Source organism: Mastigoproctus giganteus, chromosome 2 (assembly GCF_048544385.1).
Source record: "Mastigoproctus giganteus isolate SK-2022 chromosome 2, ASM4854438v1, whole genome shotgun sequence".
NCBI lineage: Eukaryota > Metazoa > Arthropoda > Arachnida > Uropygi > Thelyphonidae > Mastigoproctus > Mastigoproctus giganteus.
The window spans coordinates 120755718-120776206 of record NC_143576.1 but is presented as its reverse complement, the minus strand read 5'-3'; the positions used below and the strand labels follow the sequence as shown (position 1 = coordinate 120776206).

At 36.7% G+C, this 20489-nt stretch overlaps 1 protein-coding gene across 1 annotated transcript in view; it reads left to right on the top strand.

Moving 5' to 3' along the window:
* Positions 1-20489, top strand: part of Megf8 (multiple EGF like domains 8) — a 619502-nt gene that overhangs the window by 120610 nt on the left and 478403 nt on the right. The window contains exons 7-8 of the mRNA XM_090390015.1: positions 5389-5570; positions 6115-6345. Of these exons, the coding sequence (XP_090246141.1) occupies positions 5389-5570; positions 6115-6345 (413 nt within the window). The remainder of the gene's footprint in view (positions 1-5388; positions 5571-6114; positions 6346-20489) is intronic.

Sequence of the window (20489 nt, the reverse complement as noted above, 5' to 3'; positions counted from 1 at the left end):
ATCCCAAGTTATTCCTCATTCTTAAACGAATAAAAAAACAGTCAGCATCGTTTCTGACTGTTTCCATAACAGTCACCATTGGTGACTACTCTTATGGAAACAGTCATATAATTTTAATTTTAATGTACAAGTTATTGTTATTTTTGGAAAAAGTGTTGTATGTACCATATTGTGCCTTCCATATCACTGATAGGCACAATGTGGTACAATACAACCCTTTTGCCAAAAATAACAACTTGGACATTAGGCATGATATACTTTCATCAATATCATTAATAAATACACAGAACAACAATGTGCCCAGCACCAAACCCTGGGGACTCTACTAATAACATTAGTCCACGAAGAGCAGTGTCCATTGATTACCACTCTCTGTCTTCTCCCACTCAACTGTTCTTTTATCCATTGTAGCAACTTGCCCTTAATGCCATACTGCTCCATTTTGTACAGTAGTCTTCCATGTGCAACAGTACCAAAAGCTTTCCTGAAATCCAAGTATATGATATCAAAATTATTTTTTGCATTTGGTTCCTTTGTGACCACGTCATAGGATCCAATCAAATTGGTCAGGCAAGACTTCCCCTTAACAACCCCATGCTGTGTCTGAATTATTCCTGCAATGCTTCTTTAACCAGTGACTCCATTATTTTTCCTGCAACAGAAGTTAACTAACAGGTCTGTAATTACTCATGTTGCCGTTTGAACCCCCTTTGTGAATTGGGGATACATTTGCACACCTCCAGTCCATGGGGATCTCCCCTGAGTCCAAGGAAGCTCTCATAATCATGGCTAAGCGTTTGCTTACTTCCTTTGCTGCCTCCTTTAATATAACAATAGATCCCATACACCCCAGGTGCCTTTCTTATTTTTAACTTCAACAGTTTCTCCTCTACGTTGCTCTCAGCTATTACAAAATCATTGAGCTCCTTGTTAGAGTTTGATAAGCTTCTGGCCTTCACCTCCCTACAGAATTCCTCACATATGAGTGAATGTAGAAGCAGAATACTCATTCAGTTTGTCAACTGTCTGAGCAGAATCATCAACAATCGAACCATCAATATCAAGTTAACCAATCTGATTCATCTCCTTGCTTCTAGAGTTTACATAAGTAAAGAAGTCTTTGCTGTTTTTTTTTTTTTTTTTTTTGCATCCTTTACCAAAGATTTCTTGTAATCTGCCTTCACTTATCTAACCTCCTTTGTGACTTGAATACAGACAAGCTTATATCTACCATTGGCTCCTGATTATTTATTTGCATCCCATGCATTTTTATTCTTTGCCACGAGTCTCAATAGTTCTTCTGACATCCATTTAGGCCTAAACCTCGAACAATATTTCTTATTTGGTATAAAAAGCCTAGTAGCTACCAAGATTAATTCTTTGAATACTTCCCATTTAGAATTTGCATTGGTAACATCATCAGTCTCAGGATATAGAATTTAAAACCTGTCTGAGACCACTGTAGTCAGCTTTAAGAAAGCAAAAACCCTTCCCTCTACCCCTGATGGTAGTTACAACTTTGAGGTTCGAGCCCGTCACCACCAAATACGGAGTATGCGGAAAGGTCAAGGAATGACCACCGCATATCCCGGAGCAATATGGCCTTAGTTGCTAATGCTCCTAAAAAACCAAATAACAACAAACAACAACTTTGAGTTAATCCCTCATCAGTACACTGTGATCACTGCTACCTAGTGGTTCCTTTATCTGCAGATTCGTAATGCATGAATAATACTTGCTGATAATCAGATGAAGAGTATTACTCCCTGTGGTTGCCTCTCGAACGTGCTGCTGTAGAAAACAATCGTCCAATAAATCCACAAAAGTCTTGCTTGTGTGCAAGTGACCAAGTTCAAGTTCCAGTCAATATCTGAGAAGTTAAAATCCCCCGTCATAAGACAATATGATTTTCTGGCCCATTCTGTTTCTCCGTGCAGTTGTTCATTGTACTCATCAGAGTCATTAGGCCTATAACACACTCCTACTTTCAGTTTTGTTTTTTCAGTGCTTATATCACACCAAAAATTGGATGCACTGCCTTAGATTTTAAGTGTGTCTTACTAACAGTATAACCCCTCTTCCCTTTCTATCCTGTCTATCCTTTCTATACACATTGGGTAGCTTTCCATGCTTTCCTGGGATTCCCTAATTCCAATTCTGCATTCCTTATATCTGTGTGACACAATGTCTCTGATATCCCAAAAAAAATTCAATTTTGATGTATTGACCAGCACTTCAAATTCATCAGATTTATTTACTATACTCCTAGCATTCTAAGGGTAAGAACAGGTGCAAGTATACATGCACCTGTTCTTACTTGTAGTTACCCAAACAGCAGTCCTTTAAATCTCCAGCACCATGCTTTCTTGGCCGCTGCTCATTCAAATAGAAGCAGCGCAAGAATCACTTTCAACTCTGCCTGCAGCTACTGTTAATCTATTAGTCTGTGAATCCCCCTGAACTACTAGGTTTCTGACCTCCCTAACAATGCCTTGATAACATCAGCAAATATTCTTGCTCCCTTTCTGTTTAAGTGTATCCCATCCCTGTAGAAGCAGTCTCTCCTGCCAACAAGCACAGACCATGCTTAGAAAAATTCTACCTCATAAGCCTTGCATAGTCTCTCCAGGGCCAAATTGATTGACAAGGCTCTCATCATATACCCCTCCTGTCATGTATGGGAAGAATTGTGGACACTTTCAAATTTAACTCTAACTCATGAATTTTTTTTTCAAACTTGTCCTGTATTTGTTAAATATATCTGTAGATCTCCTACTGTTAACGTCATTAGTGGAAATGTGTACAACAGTACACATTACCTTTTGTGTCCTTTAAAGATATCTGCTCTACAACATCATCAACTTTTTCCCCTGGCAGACATACCTTGGTCCTATTTCACTTATCCTTTTTGCACAATATATTTCCCATCTCCCTGATAATAGGGTCACCAACAGTAACTGGTTCCTTTGGGACCAGCACATTCTGCCTTGAATATTGCCACAGTGTTGCCTGATGTATAGAAGTGACCTGTGACATTGAATTGGGCAGCTGAGAGCTTGATGGACTCCACATTTTAATTCCTTTGACAGCATGTACCCTGCTCTTCGAACTCTAATAGATGCCCACCAGAACCCTGTTGGAGCCTAATTTCTTGACACTCTCTGCACTTAACACACAAAGACATCCTCCTTGGCTAGATCATGTCCTGTTCCAGAAAGGTCTGCAAACACTGCACAAATTGCATACTTTTTTAGGCTTTGATGTATTGGAGAATTTTTTCCCCCAAGCCCCACACTTCTGCTACTTTGTGCCCATTGCTTTGCTGCTCTAGTCTGAGGCATGATTTCCATTTAAATTCAATTTACTTAATTAACAATGAAAATTAATGAGATCAATAAATTTAATTGATTAATTCAGAGTATTATACTAAGCTAATGCAGTACTGGGTATATGCCATCAACTCTAGGAGTGTTACTCATGTTTAGGTTCAAGTTTTTCTAATGAATAAACCTGAAATTTCAATATTGCTTGCACAAAACCTCCTTTTCATGATTATGAATACCAGGTACCTGTTCATTTTATCTACAGTGTCAGCTAGGTTATCCAAGACTTTCCCACACCCATTACACAAGGCTCTGATCTGATTTGTTTTTCTCTTATTTTTATTTACATATATGAAAAACTCTTCATTCTCTTAGTGATTTATCTACCTTTGCCAGCCCAGCCTTTCTTTTGGTATTATTACAGAACATATCGAATGTTATAATTCTTCAGTACTTATCACTCTGTATCTTTTTTGTGTGGCCAATTTTTCTGCTCTACTAAACTGTCTAGTTCAATACTTAATAAAAATTCAAGACCAAAGCTTCAGACTATGGGAAAATCTACTGACATATAAGTTAGTGCAAATGCAACATGTCTATATGCAATAAATTAACTGAAGTTGTTATAGTGGCATTGTTTCATTGCATCATATATATTGTGCCTTCACAACGAGTTGCCTATCTGGTAATATTTTGAATAAGTAATGCTGCCGAAATAGAGAACACTATTGATACTTATTCTTAGATACCACCTTTGGGTGGTATTCACAATATGAGAATAAGCAACGGTAGTCTTCTCTGTTGGGAAATCACTCATATGGAAATGATTCATGATATCCTTACATGAATTATTCGGTGTGGATCTTGTAACAACCATTGTTAAATTTACAAAATATCACAAGTACCTTTTATAAAGATTAATATTATAACACTTAATTTACAAAATGTTTAGTAAGGAAAACTAAAACTCAGTCTACTGAATCCATCCATAGAGAAAAGAGAGAAATGGTCGTTCTCTGTGAATTGAGAAAGAACTTGCAGGAATAAAAGTTAATCATGTAAAAAATTAGCAAAAATGTAATAAGCCAACTGTCTTTGTTGGCTTATTACGTCTCCATTGTTTACTTTGTTTCCATTTAAATAGAAATATTTCAACAACCCAAATATTTCTGAAATATTGGCGAAATATTTCACCAATATTTCAGAGACTAGAGTTCCATACTGAAAAGCATTCCCAATTTTGACTCGCTCAGTGAATTCCTGCTTTATTTGAACTATGTTTTGCTTTAGCCAACATTAAAATTTCTGCCAGTCCTAGTGGTGCTTTGTTATTCTGTGTTGAAACAGTTTATTGAACAGGCACTGAGTGTACTGCTCATACTATTTAATTAAATCTTTTTGTTGAAAACTTTATGCCAACAAAGTGACAGCATGCTTTTGATATAGCGTTATTAAAACCTGGCAAGTACCAAGTTAGCTAATTTCATCACTGACTCGTAGCTCTTATTAACTACATAGAAATAGCTAGTCACCAAAAATTCTAGTTACATTGCTGTTCTTGAAGAACAACTGGCAATTATTCAGAAGAAAAGGTTTGACAATGCTATTTTTGAGTGTTCTTGTGCAAATAACATACTGTATTTGAGGATGTTTTTTATCTCCAGTAAATGAAAAACCAAACTTGATGTGACCATCAAAACAATTAGTTACTTCTCCTCTCATACCGTGCCAAATGGCCGACCAGGCTAGCCGGGTGGGTAAAGTGCCTGCCTAGCAACCCAAAAGGTCGCGGGTTTGAATCCCGCCTCGGGCTTGGATCAAAGTACTGCAAAAACCTTGGGAGGTGCATTATGGCCACAGAAGCCAATGCACCAACAACTACCAAAAAAAACCGTGCCAAATTCCTCACATATGTTAGGAGTTCTAGCACTGTTAAAGTATTTGTGGATGGATGTCCAAATACTTTTGGACATATAGTGTATATTTGATTGATGTACTAACAGTGAAGTTACTTTTGTGATATTATATGTATGTAATGAAATAATTTTTATTACTTTCTGTTTAGATCCACCTGTTGTGTGCTTGCCTTCTTATAATGCTACAATCTCTGCCCCTGAATTAGCTCGTTGGTGGGGATCAAATGGAACTGATATTACATCTCTTAATGAGTGTCACATACGGGACTTTAGAGCTGGCCTTACATTTTTAAAGTTTCGTCATCCTGTTAACTGGAATCAGCCTGATGAGGTAGGCTTTATTATGTTCAAGTCTTGAAGGTTTTTAGGATCAAATACTGTACTCATTAATTCTGTTTAATCTTTCATTCATCATTCATATGTGATTCAGAAAATATGTTATAGTCTTTAATACTTTAGAGGTAAAAAGATTCAGAGCTCATTTATTCAGCTTATAGTTTATACAGATATCATTTACCTAGATTTTGAAGCCTTTGCACTCTAAATTATAAAACTTGTGTTCAAGAATTACTTGCTGTTTTGTCCTTTTATCCTCTTAACATTCTTAAATAAAGCTCCATTCCTTACGGATTTTGGATTGATTACTATAAATTAGTTTTCAAATTGATTAATATATATTATAACAAAATAGTACCAAATTTGAGAAGAGCAAAAATAGTTGATAAAAGAAAGTTTGATAATTATTATTTTCTCTCTTGATTCCATTTACTTTTTTGTATAATTCGGAAAGGTTTTTAAAATTTGTTTCTTTAAATTAAATTTGCAACTTACTGGTTTGTAACTTATTTATAGTTTCAATATATTTTTTTCCCAAGGTGTCTTATGTCAACCAAACCACTGAAGAACTCTTTTTCCATTCTGAAGTTTCTAGTAGAGAAAGGGAAGGAGTTGGTAGTGGAGAAAATATTGCCAAATTTTTGGGCTTCCTTCATCCTCTTGGTGCCAAGACACTCTCTGACCGAATTCCGCATTTACAGCTGTACATGGGTTCAAGTGGAGCTAATGCCACACTGTGGTTAAGTAATGATACTAGCCAAAGACATCTGGTAAGTAGTGGCTACCATAAAAATAGAAATAATGATATTTAAAATGCTTAAATATGTTTCCTTATATCCATGCCTGCCACATGATTATAAATAAAAATTATCACTGAAAGAGTAACTCTTTATACTGCATTGGTTAAATCATTTGATAAAGGTGCTTGCTATAAAAGTTAAGTTTAAATTTAAAGAGGAGGGGCATGTTTGATTCTTCTGCCTCTTCTTTATACTAGTTGAATTTTTTTGTATGAGTGAGTTCTCTGAAGAAGCTACATAACTCTTTAAATATTAGTGCTCTTATTTTGACTCGAGTGTCCAATCAAATCAGAATTAAAAAAAAAAAATCTTGGTAAGGAAAAAAAAAAAAAAAAAAAAAAAAGCACGAAAAAATAAACTTATTGCTGCTATTTTGTTTTTTGATATAGCAGTATCTTCATTTATTTACATATCATGTAATTCAGTTTCATCAACCCATAGATCAAGGATTCTGGTGATCAGATTTTGGCTTTTTTTTTTTTTTTTTTTTATGCCCATATTGGGCAACTGGCACTAACAGGTATGAGATTTTTTTTTCTTTTTTTTTCCAATTTTCTTAAACCATAATCTGTTGTAAACTGCAGTACAATTACTTAGAATTATAGATAAGATATTGCAATGCCTATTTGTTGCCATATTTTCATACCTGTTTTTGCATCCTTTGATTTCAGTGGTCTATAAGAGTGACCTGTATAATCTATTTTACATTAATAGACGACTTTGCAACATCACCCACAAAAACCATTGAGTATGGATTTTATAGGTCGTGTTAGATGGGGGAAGAAAAGGTGATTATTACTTTCCTTTCCCCCTAGAAGATTTTATATTTGCTTTTGTAGAAGGATTTGCTTGCCTAGTCTTGCTAAAAACTTGGTTGGTACATTAGGTTGTGTGTGTGTGGATTGAAAGTTGTCCCAGAGTTAGTATTAAGGTGGTTACAAATGACTAGTGTATTTGAAAATACAATATACAAATGTTTGTGTAGTTGGCAAGTGGTGAAAAATCAATTGCTTTGTTCTTCACATTGACTGGTTTATTTGACAGATCTTACATCCCGAAGAAACTCAGTGGTAGACAGTTCTGTATCTACTTGAAAATGGACTGCAACAATGAGAGGATCACTATAAAGCATCACTTTTTTGATTACGAACAGAAGTACTAAAAGGGGGGGGGAATGCAAAAGAAGTTGGTGGATAATGTCATTTGATAAAAGTAGAATTAGACAAGTGTAAATTTTTTTTTTATTCATTAAAAATATGGCCAGAAAATAATAAATTCATATAAGTATTCTCAGAGAATAGTTAAAAGTAATTTTATTGTTTTTTTTTTCCTTCTTTTTTTTGTTTATAAGTATGATGGTTCAGATCCTTTAACAGATTTGAGCTGAAAACTTTGGAGACTAAAAAGCTTCTGTGCTGTGTCTACAACATATTTTGAGTACCTCCTCAATAAAATAAGTCTGCATATAACAAAGAAGAATACTAATGTTAGAATAGCCCTCCCTTCCTTGGATTCTGTGGAGTATTGTCTAATAGTTCAGGTGGTGCAAGGGCACCAAGGGGTGAGGGAGTTATAAAAGGAAAAGAGAAAAATGTGAAAAAAAAATAAAATATGTTCATCAGGTCTGAAGCTTGTAAGGATTGTAAAATTTAAATTTGTTTAAAATAAAAAAAATAAATAAACATTTAGTAGTGCTGCTCATATTTCTGGCAACTGGATACAGTTATCAAATCTGTTTTACTTTATTCTAGTTTAATTATTTTAAGTTTTCCAACAGGAAAACTTTGTTCCTATTGTTCTTTCTAACTAGAAGGTTTCTATTCAATTTAATTGGTCTTATAAGCTATGCTTCAGTGAGATTGACAAATGTCAGTCCCCATCCCACATTGGTGCATTATAGTCTAGGTTGCTGTTGCGCCAGTACTTGCGTATTTGCATGCACATGCATGAGTAAACTCTTGTTTTGTCACTTTAAAAGGCACTGGCCTGAATGAGCACTATAAGTGGGAAAGCAGTATAAATGGATTCCCTTTTAGAAAATATTTCTTATCAATATTTTGATAGATAACATTGGTTTTTTGACTTTTTTTATGTATTTATAAAGCAGTGGTTTAAGTTGAAAACCTGCACACTTAGTGTAGAGTGCTTGCTTCTTTTTTTTTAACGCCTCCAACCTTTTTGCATGCTGTTAGAAAGAATTAAATATTTTTCATGATTTTATTAAATTAAACAAAATATATCTTGAATACTGTATTACTATACAAACATGATAAATATAGTATTGGTGTATTAATAATAATAATGCTATCATTAATGAAATTTATTGATGCCATGCGGTAACTCTCTAGGAGGCTTCCCTCAAGCAGGAGGTCCCACCTCAATGCACGCATTGTACTTTACCACTTACCGTCAAGCATATACTTCTAGATTGTAAGCAGTATTCATATTTCCGAAAAAATAGTTTCCTTTCACTGTCACGACTGAAAGAGCCCCTATCACTTGCCCATATTATTGGAAACAATGCAAATTTAAATGAACTATTTACCTTTCTTAAGTAGATACAAATATATGATTTTCTATGATGACAAACTGACCGAAATTTGATATTAAAACATGTCATAGGAACAGGCATATTTTGGCCCTAGTTGCCCTTGTGCCCAAAAACACCAATACCAATCTAGGAGGCTTCCAGATCAGCTAGTTATAATCTTGCTACCTCTACTCTGCCAGATAGTGACTGGAGGGAGTCCGAGTAGTGTGTATGCGGGGAGCATTGTCAAGGCCACGCTATGTCAAGGATGTGGGTATATTCTTACCATGTGTACGCCATATCCAAAAATTCCATTACTTCATACAGTATGTCCCACCCACTCTTTCTTACTATTGAATACACCATGAATTGTCAAACTAATAGAGCAAGCTTATCTGCAAAAGGATCTAAACCTCCCAAGCACTTCCTAATTCATTTCACGAATATACGTGGTCTCAATTCTAATCTCAACGATGTCTATTTCCTCTTGCAGTCTGCCAAACCCCATGTACTTTTTCTGACAGAATCTCAGTTATCGGTTGATTCAACTACTGCTCATCTCAGATGCCCAAATTATTTGCAGTATGATTCCTTTCGCCTCAAAGGTGGTACTTGTGCATATGTCTGTTCTGATATTCCCTGTCAGAGACTTGGCAATTTGGAATCTCCTCTCTTTGATCTTCTCTGGCTTAAAATCTCTCTACCTCATTGTGTCAAATTCATCTGTTGTTCATCAGGTCTGAAACTCTACCGTTCTCCCAACTCCACTAATCACTTGGAGCTCTTTGACTTCCTCTCTTTGCAACTTGATTTTCTCCAGTCCAACATTCCTAACAGTGAGGTAATTTTCTTTGGTGATTTTAAAGTTCACAACTCCATCTGGCTTCCGTTTTCTAGTCACACCAACCCAGCTGGTCGAGATGCTGAGGCTTTTGCAATTACAAATGACCTTGCACAAATTGTTCATTTACCTGCAAGAATACGGGACAATTCTAATCATACAGCCAACGTGCTTGATCTTTTTCTCACAAACAACCCTTCTAAGTACACGGTCGAAGTGAGAGGTCCTTTAGGCACTTCAGATCACAACTTGGTGATTGTCTCTTCTCCAATGGAACCTTTATCTCATGGCTATTCCCAACCTCGTGTTGTTTGTTATTACAAGAATGCAAAATGGGATGACCTGCGAGACTTCTTTTCTTCTTTTCCTTGGTCGGATTACTGTTTCAAAACTTCTGATGTCAACATTTGCTCAGATCGTGTCAGTGAAATTATTCTTGCAGGAATGGAATCCTTTATCCCACACTCCACTTTAAAATCTCATCCTTTATCAAAACCTTGGTTTTCCAATAAATGTGCTAAGGCTGTTCAAGAGAAGAATGTTGCATATCGTAATTGGCTTGTTTCTAATTCTTCAGTTTCATTTTCTACCTACACCAAAGCCTCCAACAAGTGTAAAGCAGTTATTAATCATCAGTCCAAACTAGAGTTTGAACAGGCTAAGAGTAGAAAACTTGCTTCTTGCCCTAATGGTAGCCGAACATTCTGGTCTCTTGCCAAAGCTATTGGCCGCAACTTTTGCCCATCTCTGCTCCCACCTCTGTCCAAACCAGATGGTTCTGTTGTTACTTCAGCCAAGGATAAAACTGACCTGCTAGCATCCCATTTTTCTTCCAACTCATGTATTAATGATCTTGGTAAAACACCTCCCATCATTCCCAAAATGCTCCATTCAATGCCTTCCGTCAAAAGGATATCAGAAGGATTTTGATGAATCTTGATGCTAAGAAAGCTCCAGGTCCTGACGGTATTTCTCCACTTGTTCTCAAAACCTGTGCCTATTCTTTGCCGCCTTTTTTCACTTTCTTATTCCAAAGGTGTTTTTCCTTCTGCTCATATCCAGCCAGTTCCTAAAAAGGGTGACAAATCCCTCCCATTAAATTATCGTTCCATTGCAATTACTTCTACTCTTTCTAAAGTAATGGAGAAATCAATTAACTGCCAACTCTTAAGCTACCTAGAAATCTTCCATCTGATCAACGATCGCCAGTATGGATTCTGTCAGTGTCGATCCACTTGTGATTTTCTGGCTTATGTTACCCATTTATGGACTAATTCAATGGAAAGGTTCGGTGAAACACAAGTAGTTGCTCTTGACATCTCAAAGGCTTTCAATTGTGTTTGGCATAAAGGTCTTCTAAACAAGCTTCCATCTTATGGTTTGCCAACTGTTTTTAGTAATTGGTTATCCAGTTTTCTCTCTGATCACTCACTGAGGGTGATGGTAGATGGTTCTGTCTTCTAACTTCTCCACTAATGCCGGTGTCCCCCAAGGTTCAGTTCTTTCCACCACTCTTTTCCTCTTGTATATTAATGACCTTCTTCCATTGACTGGAAATCCTATCCATAGTTTTGCCGATAATAGCACATTGTATTCTACTTTCCATTTTGAGAAACCGTGCTCTGCTCAATCAGCTTCAACTTCTCAAAAGTTTGCTACCAATTCCTTAAATGCCGATCTTCAGGTAATTCTCCAGTGGGGCAAAGACAACTTAGTTGATTTCAACCCTTCTAAAATTCAGTCTTGTCTTATATCTCGCAAAAAGGATTCTTCTACTCCTATGCTTATCTTTAGTGACACTCAGATTTCTGGACAAAATAATATATATCTTTTGGGGATTACCCTGACTTCTAATCTCTCTTGGCACAAGCACATTACAAATATTGCTTCCTCTGCATCTAAAAAAACTTGGTTTTCTCTTTTGCTCTCGGTGTTACTTTTCTTCCAAACAGCTGCTCACTCTGTATAAATCGCAAATCCGCCCTGCCATGGAATATTGTTCTCACATCTGGGGTGGTGCCCCCAAAACCTCTCTCAGGCTTCTTGATTCCATTCAGAAGAGGGCAGTTAGGTTAATTAATGATTCATCTCTAACAGAGTCTCTCCACTCGCTGTCTCATAGACGGGCACTGTTCTTCTGAATTGGCTTCTATAATTCCCATTCTCTCTTTCAAAACAGTCCGAACACTGGCAGCCACCAGCCAACATCCATTTACTGTCCAACTTCAAACTCACAGAACCAACTTTTCATCTTCCTCGTTTATTCATTCAACTGCTGTTTTCTGGAACAACCTTCCTTCATACGTATTTCCTGAAAATTATAGTCTACAGAAGTTCAAGTCCAACGTCAACAAATATTTTCTCTCGTCTTCTCAATCTCCAACCCAAGCACGGTACTAAGTACTATAGGTTCTAATACTTCTCGTGTTTGGGGTTTACATTAAAAAAAAAAATAAAAATAAATAAATGTGAAACAATCACAAACAAAAGAGACTAATTACTGTATTATCAAGGAGAGTGTGCGGATACTACAGTGAATAGCTAGACACTGAATGACCTATCCAACTTTAGTGGTTCAAGTCAAATATGAAATGAATATCACATGCACTGGGAATGAATTCTGTGAAATAAACAGACTTTTATAATTAATGATTCCTAGAATTTAGCATCAATCATTTCTTTCCCAAAGTCAAAAATCAAGAGAAAGGAGGGTTATATGGGGCTTATTCTTTCTTGGGATCTTTAAAAAAAAAAAGGGGATGTAAGCAGGAAAGCATTTAACAGGAGTGCGATAGTTATTAAATAAGTTCATGGCCACTACTTCTTAAATGACAGTTTGTTGTTGTTGTTGTTTTGGTTTTTAGGAGCATTAGCAACTAAGGCCATATTGCTCCGGGATATGCGGTGATCATTCACTGACCTTTCCGCATCCTCCGTATTTGGTGGTGACCGGCTCGAACCCTGGTCTAATCAAGAAACGTGTGCTACTCACTCCTGCTCCTTCCCACCTGGCTATGGAGGCGCCAAATGACGGCTTTCATTTTCATTACCAATCGGTTTTACTTCAATCCAAAATATTTAGTATGAATGATGTTTTTTTTATGCTGCTTACTCTACCAAATCAACATTAGTGACTGCATTAGTGTCATTTAGTAGTAGTAGTAGAGGCAGTAGTGGCATGTGATGCAAGAAAGCAAGTGTATGAGATTATGCAGCATTAGCCAAAAAAAAAAAAAAATCACACTATTCCCTACAAATGCCTGTCCAGTTGCTCCTTAAATTTTTTCAACCTATCAACATCCACAACGACAGCTGGAAGTTTGTTCCAGCAATTAACTACCCGCTGGCTAAAGACAAATTTCCACACATCTATTCTACATCTGTCCTTTCTTAATTTGAATTTGTGCCCCCTTAGGTTCATAATCTGAACAAGTGGAAGGATCCCATCAGAATTCAGCATGCTCAACCCATTCAAGGCCTTATACACCTCAATCAGATCACCGCGCAGGTGCCTAGTCTCCAGCCATTGCAATTTGCAGAATTTAAGCCTCTCTTGGTAAAAGGATCCCTACATTCCCCTCGCCAATCTTGTTGCCCTTCTCTGTACACGCTCAAGCAAATCTACATCCTTCCTAAAATGAGGCCTCCTAACCTGTACGCAGTACTCAAGGCATGGCCTGACCATTGCCTTATACAGAGGGACAATCACCTCCTTTTCCCTGCTAGCAAAATTCCTATATATCATTGACAAAACTCCATGACCTGCCCTGGCCGCCTGTCTTCATTGCTCAGAAAACGTCATATCTGACTGCACAATTACTCCCAGGTCTTTTTCATTTTCTACCACCTTAAGTGTAGTACCACACAGTTGGTACGTTTCTCTGGGATTCCTTCTACCCATATGCAGTACTTTGCATTTGTCAAGGTTAAACTTCAGTTCCCACTTCTTAGCCCATCTGCCCAAATTATCTAGATCCTGTTGCAGTAGCACACTGCCATTACTGTCATTAACAACCCTGCCAACCTTTGTATCATCTGCAAACTTCGACATTAAGCCTGATATACCTTCATCAATATTATTGATAAATGGACCCAACACCGAATCCTGTGGGACTCCACTAATAACATTAGTCCACGAAGAGCAGCACCCATTGATTACCACCCTCTGCCTTCACCCATTGATTACCACCCTCTGTCTTAACCATCCTTTTATCCATTGTAGCTACTTACCCTTAATACCATTCTGCTCCAATTTGTACAATAGTCTTCCATGCGCAACAACGTCAAAAACTTTCCTGAAATCCAAATATATGATATCAAAATTATTTTTTGTATCCAGTGCCTTTGTAACCACATCATAATATCCTATCAAATTTTTCAGACAAGACTTTCCCTTAACAAACCCATGCTGTGTCTGAATTATTGCTGCAGTTTTGTCTAGATGATCCTGCAATGCATCTTTAACCAGTGACTCCATTATTTTACCCGCAACAGAAGTTAAACTAACTGGTCTGTAATTACTCGTGTCACCCTTCGATCCCCCTTTGTGAATTGGGGATACATTTGCACATCGCCAGTCCGTGGGAATCTCCCCTGAGTCCAAGGATGCTCTCATAATTATGACTGAGGGTTTGCTTAGTTGCTTTGCCGCCTCTTTTAATATAACTGGATAGATCCCATCCACTCCAGGTGCTTTTTTTATGTTTAACTTGAACAATTTTTCCTTCACTTTGCTGTCAGTTATTACAAAATCATTAAATGTCCTGCTAGAATTTGATAACCTTCTGCCATTTTCAAACCTTAATAATTCCTCATGTGTGAATGTAGATGCAAAATACTCATTCAGTTTGTTTGCTATCTGAGCAGGATCATCAACAGTCGAACCATTATGTCACTTCCTGAATGGAAGTGACATAATTTGCGTCATTTCTGTTTCACATTTTCGTGATAAATTGGTATTAGTCTGAAATTTAGTAGGTGCCACCAAAGATGTTTTCACATCAAAGTGCCTGAACAAAAGAATGCTAAAGCAGGATAGTCTATATAATGCTATTGTAATAATAAAATGCATCGTGAAATAAAAAAAAATAAAAGAAATTGCTTTTTCAGGTGCTTTTGTGTGTGTGTGTGTGTGTGTGTGTGTGTGTGTGTGTGTGTGTGTATATATATATATATATATATATATATATATATATATATATATTATAATTATATTAGTGATAAAAAAAGGAAAGAAAGTTAAAACGACAGTAACTGTAACTAATATGTAACTAATATGTAACTAATATTTATGGGTCAATGCAGTTGCAGGCAATCACGCAGTACACCCATAATGTCTATAGAATATTAAGGATAATAGAAAATTATTAGAAAAAGTAAATCAATCCAATAATAATACCATCAGGGACCTAAGAAAACGCAAAAAAAAAAAAAAAAAAAGATTAAATATATAATACATACTACATATTGACCGTATCTAGGACATAATGTAATAGTCGTCAAAATAATATGTGGTGCCCCCTATGCGATGGATACGGTAAAAATAAATAAATAATTAAATTTAAGTTAACGCAAAGAGAAACATGCAGATAGTAAGAAGAAAAACTAAAGGAGTAGGAATAATAGAACCTGAACTCCACAAAGGCGAAAAATAGTGGTATAGATAAGAAATAGTTTCTCCTATGTCCTCTGATTGCATTAATAATTTCGGAGAAATAAAAATAAAGAGTGTAGGACAGTTTAAAGACATTACAAGATATAAGTTGTGGCTCTATTATCCTTAATATTCTATATATATATATATATATATACACACACAGTGGATTCCGGTTATTTGGGTTAATTCAGGCAGCCGTTTATTTGGGGCAAATCTTAAAAAACAGAAACCAATCAAGAAAATAGCCAGGGTTTACTTCGCTTAATTGGGACAGCATGCCGTTTAATCAGGGCAGGAGACTGCAGCAGTGGAGATTACCCTACGATTGTCTCCGACGGTACCACGTGGTTCAGTCGAAATTCTGGAGGTCACAAGCATAAAACAATAAAAACAATTAGCAGTCACCTGTTTATTGGGCTTTTCTGTTAGTGAAATCTATCATAAACGGACAGTAAACTCGATCTTACTGAATTTGCGATAATACCGACAGCTGGAATTCTGTGGGTTATTGTGGTGAAATGTGTTTACACTTCCATGAAATCTTGAATCATATAAAAAAATTAATTTTCAGATCTTCTCTTCATTCCTATTTTTAAAGCTTTGTAACTCGTTACTCCGTTCTCACTTACACTATCGTGTTACGTGCAATTTGTGTGTGCCATGTTCTTTGTTATTGATTGCTTATCTTTTTACTGTTTTAAATTTTAACTCCCTCCCCCACAAATGTCAGTGAACAGAAATGTCAACTGATTTGTGTGTACATATTACAGTACGTATTAATTATTCCGATTATCACGTATATTCTTCCGATTTTCACGTATCATTTAATTTTTTAATTGGTAAGGTAATAAAGGGTACATCTGTGCTTAATATATCTTTACTTTACTTTTATAGCCTGTGGATAATATTCCTCCTATTTTCTCTAATTAGAATCGCTCTTTAATAGAATTAAAATTCAATTCACAAACGTGATCACAATGACCGGCACTTGCTACACATCGTATAGTGAACGGTACTTTACTGTGGTGAGTTCGTCGTAATGTGATTTGATTGTACAGTGAACTAATTGTAAATGAGGGGGTACATTGTATTTTTAACTATTTACGTTAAACTTCGGATAATTATGGCAGCTGCTTAATCGGCCAAAATGCACTAGTCCCGATGTGTCCCAAATAATCGGAATGGACTGTATATGCATATGTGCCTATTGTCTTCACCATGTCCATGTGTCTTTCCATCCCTTTGCATCTAATAACTCAGCTCACAGTGGATGAATTTTTCATAAAATTTTATATTTGGGTCTTTTAAAAATATTTATCAAGTCATTCCAAATTTCATTAAAATCAGATAAATAAAAATCCAGCAATTATTATTATTATTTTTTCCATACTATATGTATGAAAAAAGAAATTCATAAATTAAATGCAATTTTAATGCAGTATCATTAGCTTTAGACAGTCCAGGCATGCTTCACGTGTATTGTTATGTAAGACTCATAAACATGGAATCACTTGTGAAGAGATACATATACAGGGTGGGACAGTAGGATTGGATGTGTTTTGGTGAATTATTTTTATAAGATAAGATGCAATTTGAGAATATTTATTTGTTAATGTTATTATTTAAAGAAATAATAACATTAACAAATGCAGTTTAGTATTTGAATGTTAAGTTTTAAAAATTACATGTTCCAAACGACCTTTTGTGCAATCAGTGCATTGTTGCAGCCTTCGCATAAACTGTGCATTACTTGCCATAAAATTTTAATTAATTCTCCCAGTTTCTTTTGTAATCCAGTCCTTTTGCTCTTGAATTGAGAGTAGTGTTGTTTCATAAACTTTTGCCTTTAGATGTCCCCAAAGAAAAAAGTAAAGTCAGGAGATCTTGATAGGCAGTGGATGTAACCAAACCTTGAAACCAAGTGCCCAGAAAACATTCATTTCAAAATGGCCACACTTTACCTTGAAGTGTGGTGTTGCTCTATCTTGTTGAAATCGGATATTATTTTGTGTGGGCCTATGTAGCTCTTCAACCAAAAATGTTTCCAACATCGTACCATGTCAATCAGCAGTCACTGTTACAGCCTGATTTTAACCTTCTCGTTACCTTCTCACTATGTATGCGACTTTTGATGGAGTGCCATTGGGTTAGAGGCACCTCCATAGCCAGGTGGGAAGGAGCAGCAGTGCGTAGTACATGCCTCTTGATTAGACCGGGGTTCGAGCCCATCACCACCAAATACGGAGGATGCAGAAAGGTCAGGGAATGACCATTGCATATCCCGGAGCAGTATGGCCTTAGTTGCTAATGCTCCTGAAGACCAAACAACATAACTCCCATTGGGTTAGTCCGTGACCAGTAGAGAATGTTCTGCTTGCTCACAAATCCAGAAAGATGAAAATGGGCCTTGTCTGACATAATCAAAACATTCAAAACATTTGCATCATTTTCTAAAATGTCCATAAATTGTCTACAGAACTGTACTCAAGCAATTTTATCCTGATTTGTTACATCGTGGGCAACTTGAATTTTTTACATTGGGTACTGATCATTATGCAGAATGGGGGACTGATCATTATGCAGAATTTATCTTAAACTTCTGTTCGACATTTCCAAGTCAATTGCTTGTCTTGTCTTGTCAATTGCTGGCCATCCTTGTTGACCAGGATGGACTTTGCAACACTGCATTTCTCACTCTCTTGACATTATCAGGTGTGCAAACTGTATGTGTAATCCTGACAAATCAATTGTTTACACTACCACTAGCACGAAAAGCTTCAACCCACTTTAATATTGTGTTCCAAGAGGGAATTTGGCCATGTCTCAGTACATTAAACTGAAGTTGAAATCTTCTTTGTGTCTGCACAGTTTCTACTGTAAATGTGCGATGGTTCCTGGCCAATTTTCCATTATTACTGAACTGCACGAATAGACAACTCTAGTCATGTAGCTCTCATTTACTCCCCACTACCACAACGCTCCCTCTGTAGCACACTGAAAAACATCCAATCCTACTGCCCCATCCTGTACATATATAGAAAGAAAGAGACTTTAAAAAAAAAGGGTATATAGGAGTTGAGCAATAAATATTGTATATTGTAATTAAACTGAATGGCTAAATTTCATCATCAGTAATTCAGTCTTGTAACTGGTCAGTTCCTCTGAAGAGCTGTCTCTATCTTTGTCTCTCCTGTGCCGTTTGTTTCAGTTTCTCAATTTCGAAGTCCTGCTTCATCCAGCAACGTCCCGATGAAGATATTTTTTGGTCTTCTCCTAGGGAATTTTCCCTCCACAGTTCCCTCCATGGCATCCAGAAGCAAACCACAATGTTGAATCTCGTGGCCCACTCATTTGAGTCTAATTGGTCTTATTCTACCTAGAATTTTCCTTTATTCTTGGACATATCTTAATACTTCCACATTTGACACTTTTTTTTTCAGTCCATTTAATTTTTTCCATTCTGCGGCAGCACTATGTCTCAAAGGCCTCAAGTCTCTTTTTGCCTCTCTTTGTAAGAATTCATGTCTCTGCTGCATATAGTGCCACTGACCAGATATGTGTCATTATTATCTTCTTTCTAATTTCCTGTGACATCTTCTTCTGTGTAATCAGTGACGGTTTATTCTTGAAAGATTGTTTTGCCATTGCAATTCTGGATTGAATCTCAGTTTGACCTGAAATGTCCTGAACTGCCACAGATACCTAAAGTGATCTACCTGTTCTTTTCTTACTCCATTGATCTCAATTCGTTCGGAAGGGAATTGCCTTTTTACCAGTCATCATTGCCTTTGTTTTCATCATGTTTATCTTTATTCCATACTTCAGCACTTTCTTATTTAGTCTTTGATAATTTTTTGCAGCATAGCAGGGCAACCTACTAGTATGTCCTGATCCTCTGCAAACTTAATAGCCTGTACATACTTTTCACCTATTTAACCCCCCCCACTTCTTATTCCCAAGTGTCTCCTTTATTACCACTTCGGCAAAAGCATTGACAATCTAGGTGAAAGTAGGCATCCCTGTCTTACTCCCTTTTTAACTTTAGCTTTTTCTGTCAGTTCTCCCCTCACTCTTATCACCGTATTTTGTCATAGTCATAAGTCATAGATCAATCCAATAACCTTCTTCTTGCATCCAATTTTCTCTAGCAATGGGAACAGTTCTCTCCAGATTACCCTATCAAATGCCTTCTCGTAATCCATAAAACACACAGAGGTTTTTTCCCATGTTATACATTTTCTCTCCCAACACTTGCAACATTCCAATAACATCTCTCTCTCTCTCTCTCTCTCTCTCTCTCTCTCTCTCTCTCTCTCTCTCTCTCTCTCTCTCTCTCTCTCTGCAAAAACTGCGCTGTGAGCCATCCAGAAATTGTTCAATAGCTTTCTTCAGATTTTCTCCACTGTATTTTAAAAGCTCTGCAGGTAAGATGTCAGTTTCTGATGCTTTGTTATTGCTAAGAGACTATAAGACTGTGTTGAATTCATCTTTAGATATTTCCTCCTCCATGTTTTCTTCTTCTTCTAGTGCCGTATTCCTCCATGTGTAAGTGCTTGAATCTTCACAAAGTTCTTCAACATATCTCCTCCATCTTTCCTTTTGTTCTTCAAAATTCAGTACTTTCATTCTCTTTTCATCCTGCAATGTTCTCGTTTGAATTCCGCTACTCGTTCTGGTTAACTTTCCCATGTTATACATTTTCTCTCCCAACACTTGCAACATTCCAATAACATCTCTCTCTCTCTCTCTCTCTCTCTCTCTCTCTCTCTGCAAAAACTGCACTGTGAGCCATCCAGAAATTTTTCTGTGTGCCAAGTCCACCCGACTTTGTTGTTTTAATATTTCAGTCTCTTGACAGCTTTCTGCCCACCACTGTTCTTTTGCCTTCCTGCATTCCCTATCAATTTCATTCTTCAAACTCCGATAGTTCCTTTGATCAATATAATTTTTTTGGACTTTCAGTCTTCTCCTCTCATCCATTTTCTGCAGTAAAATATCAGTGATTCAAGGCTTCCTCCTAATTTTTTCGCTCTTTCCCCCAGAGCTTCCAGTGCAGCTTTACAAGACATCTCCTTGATTAAAGACCA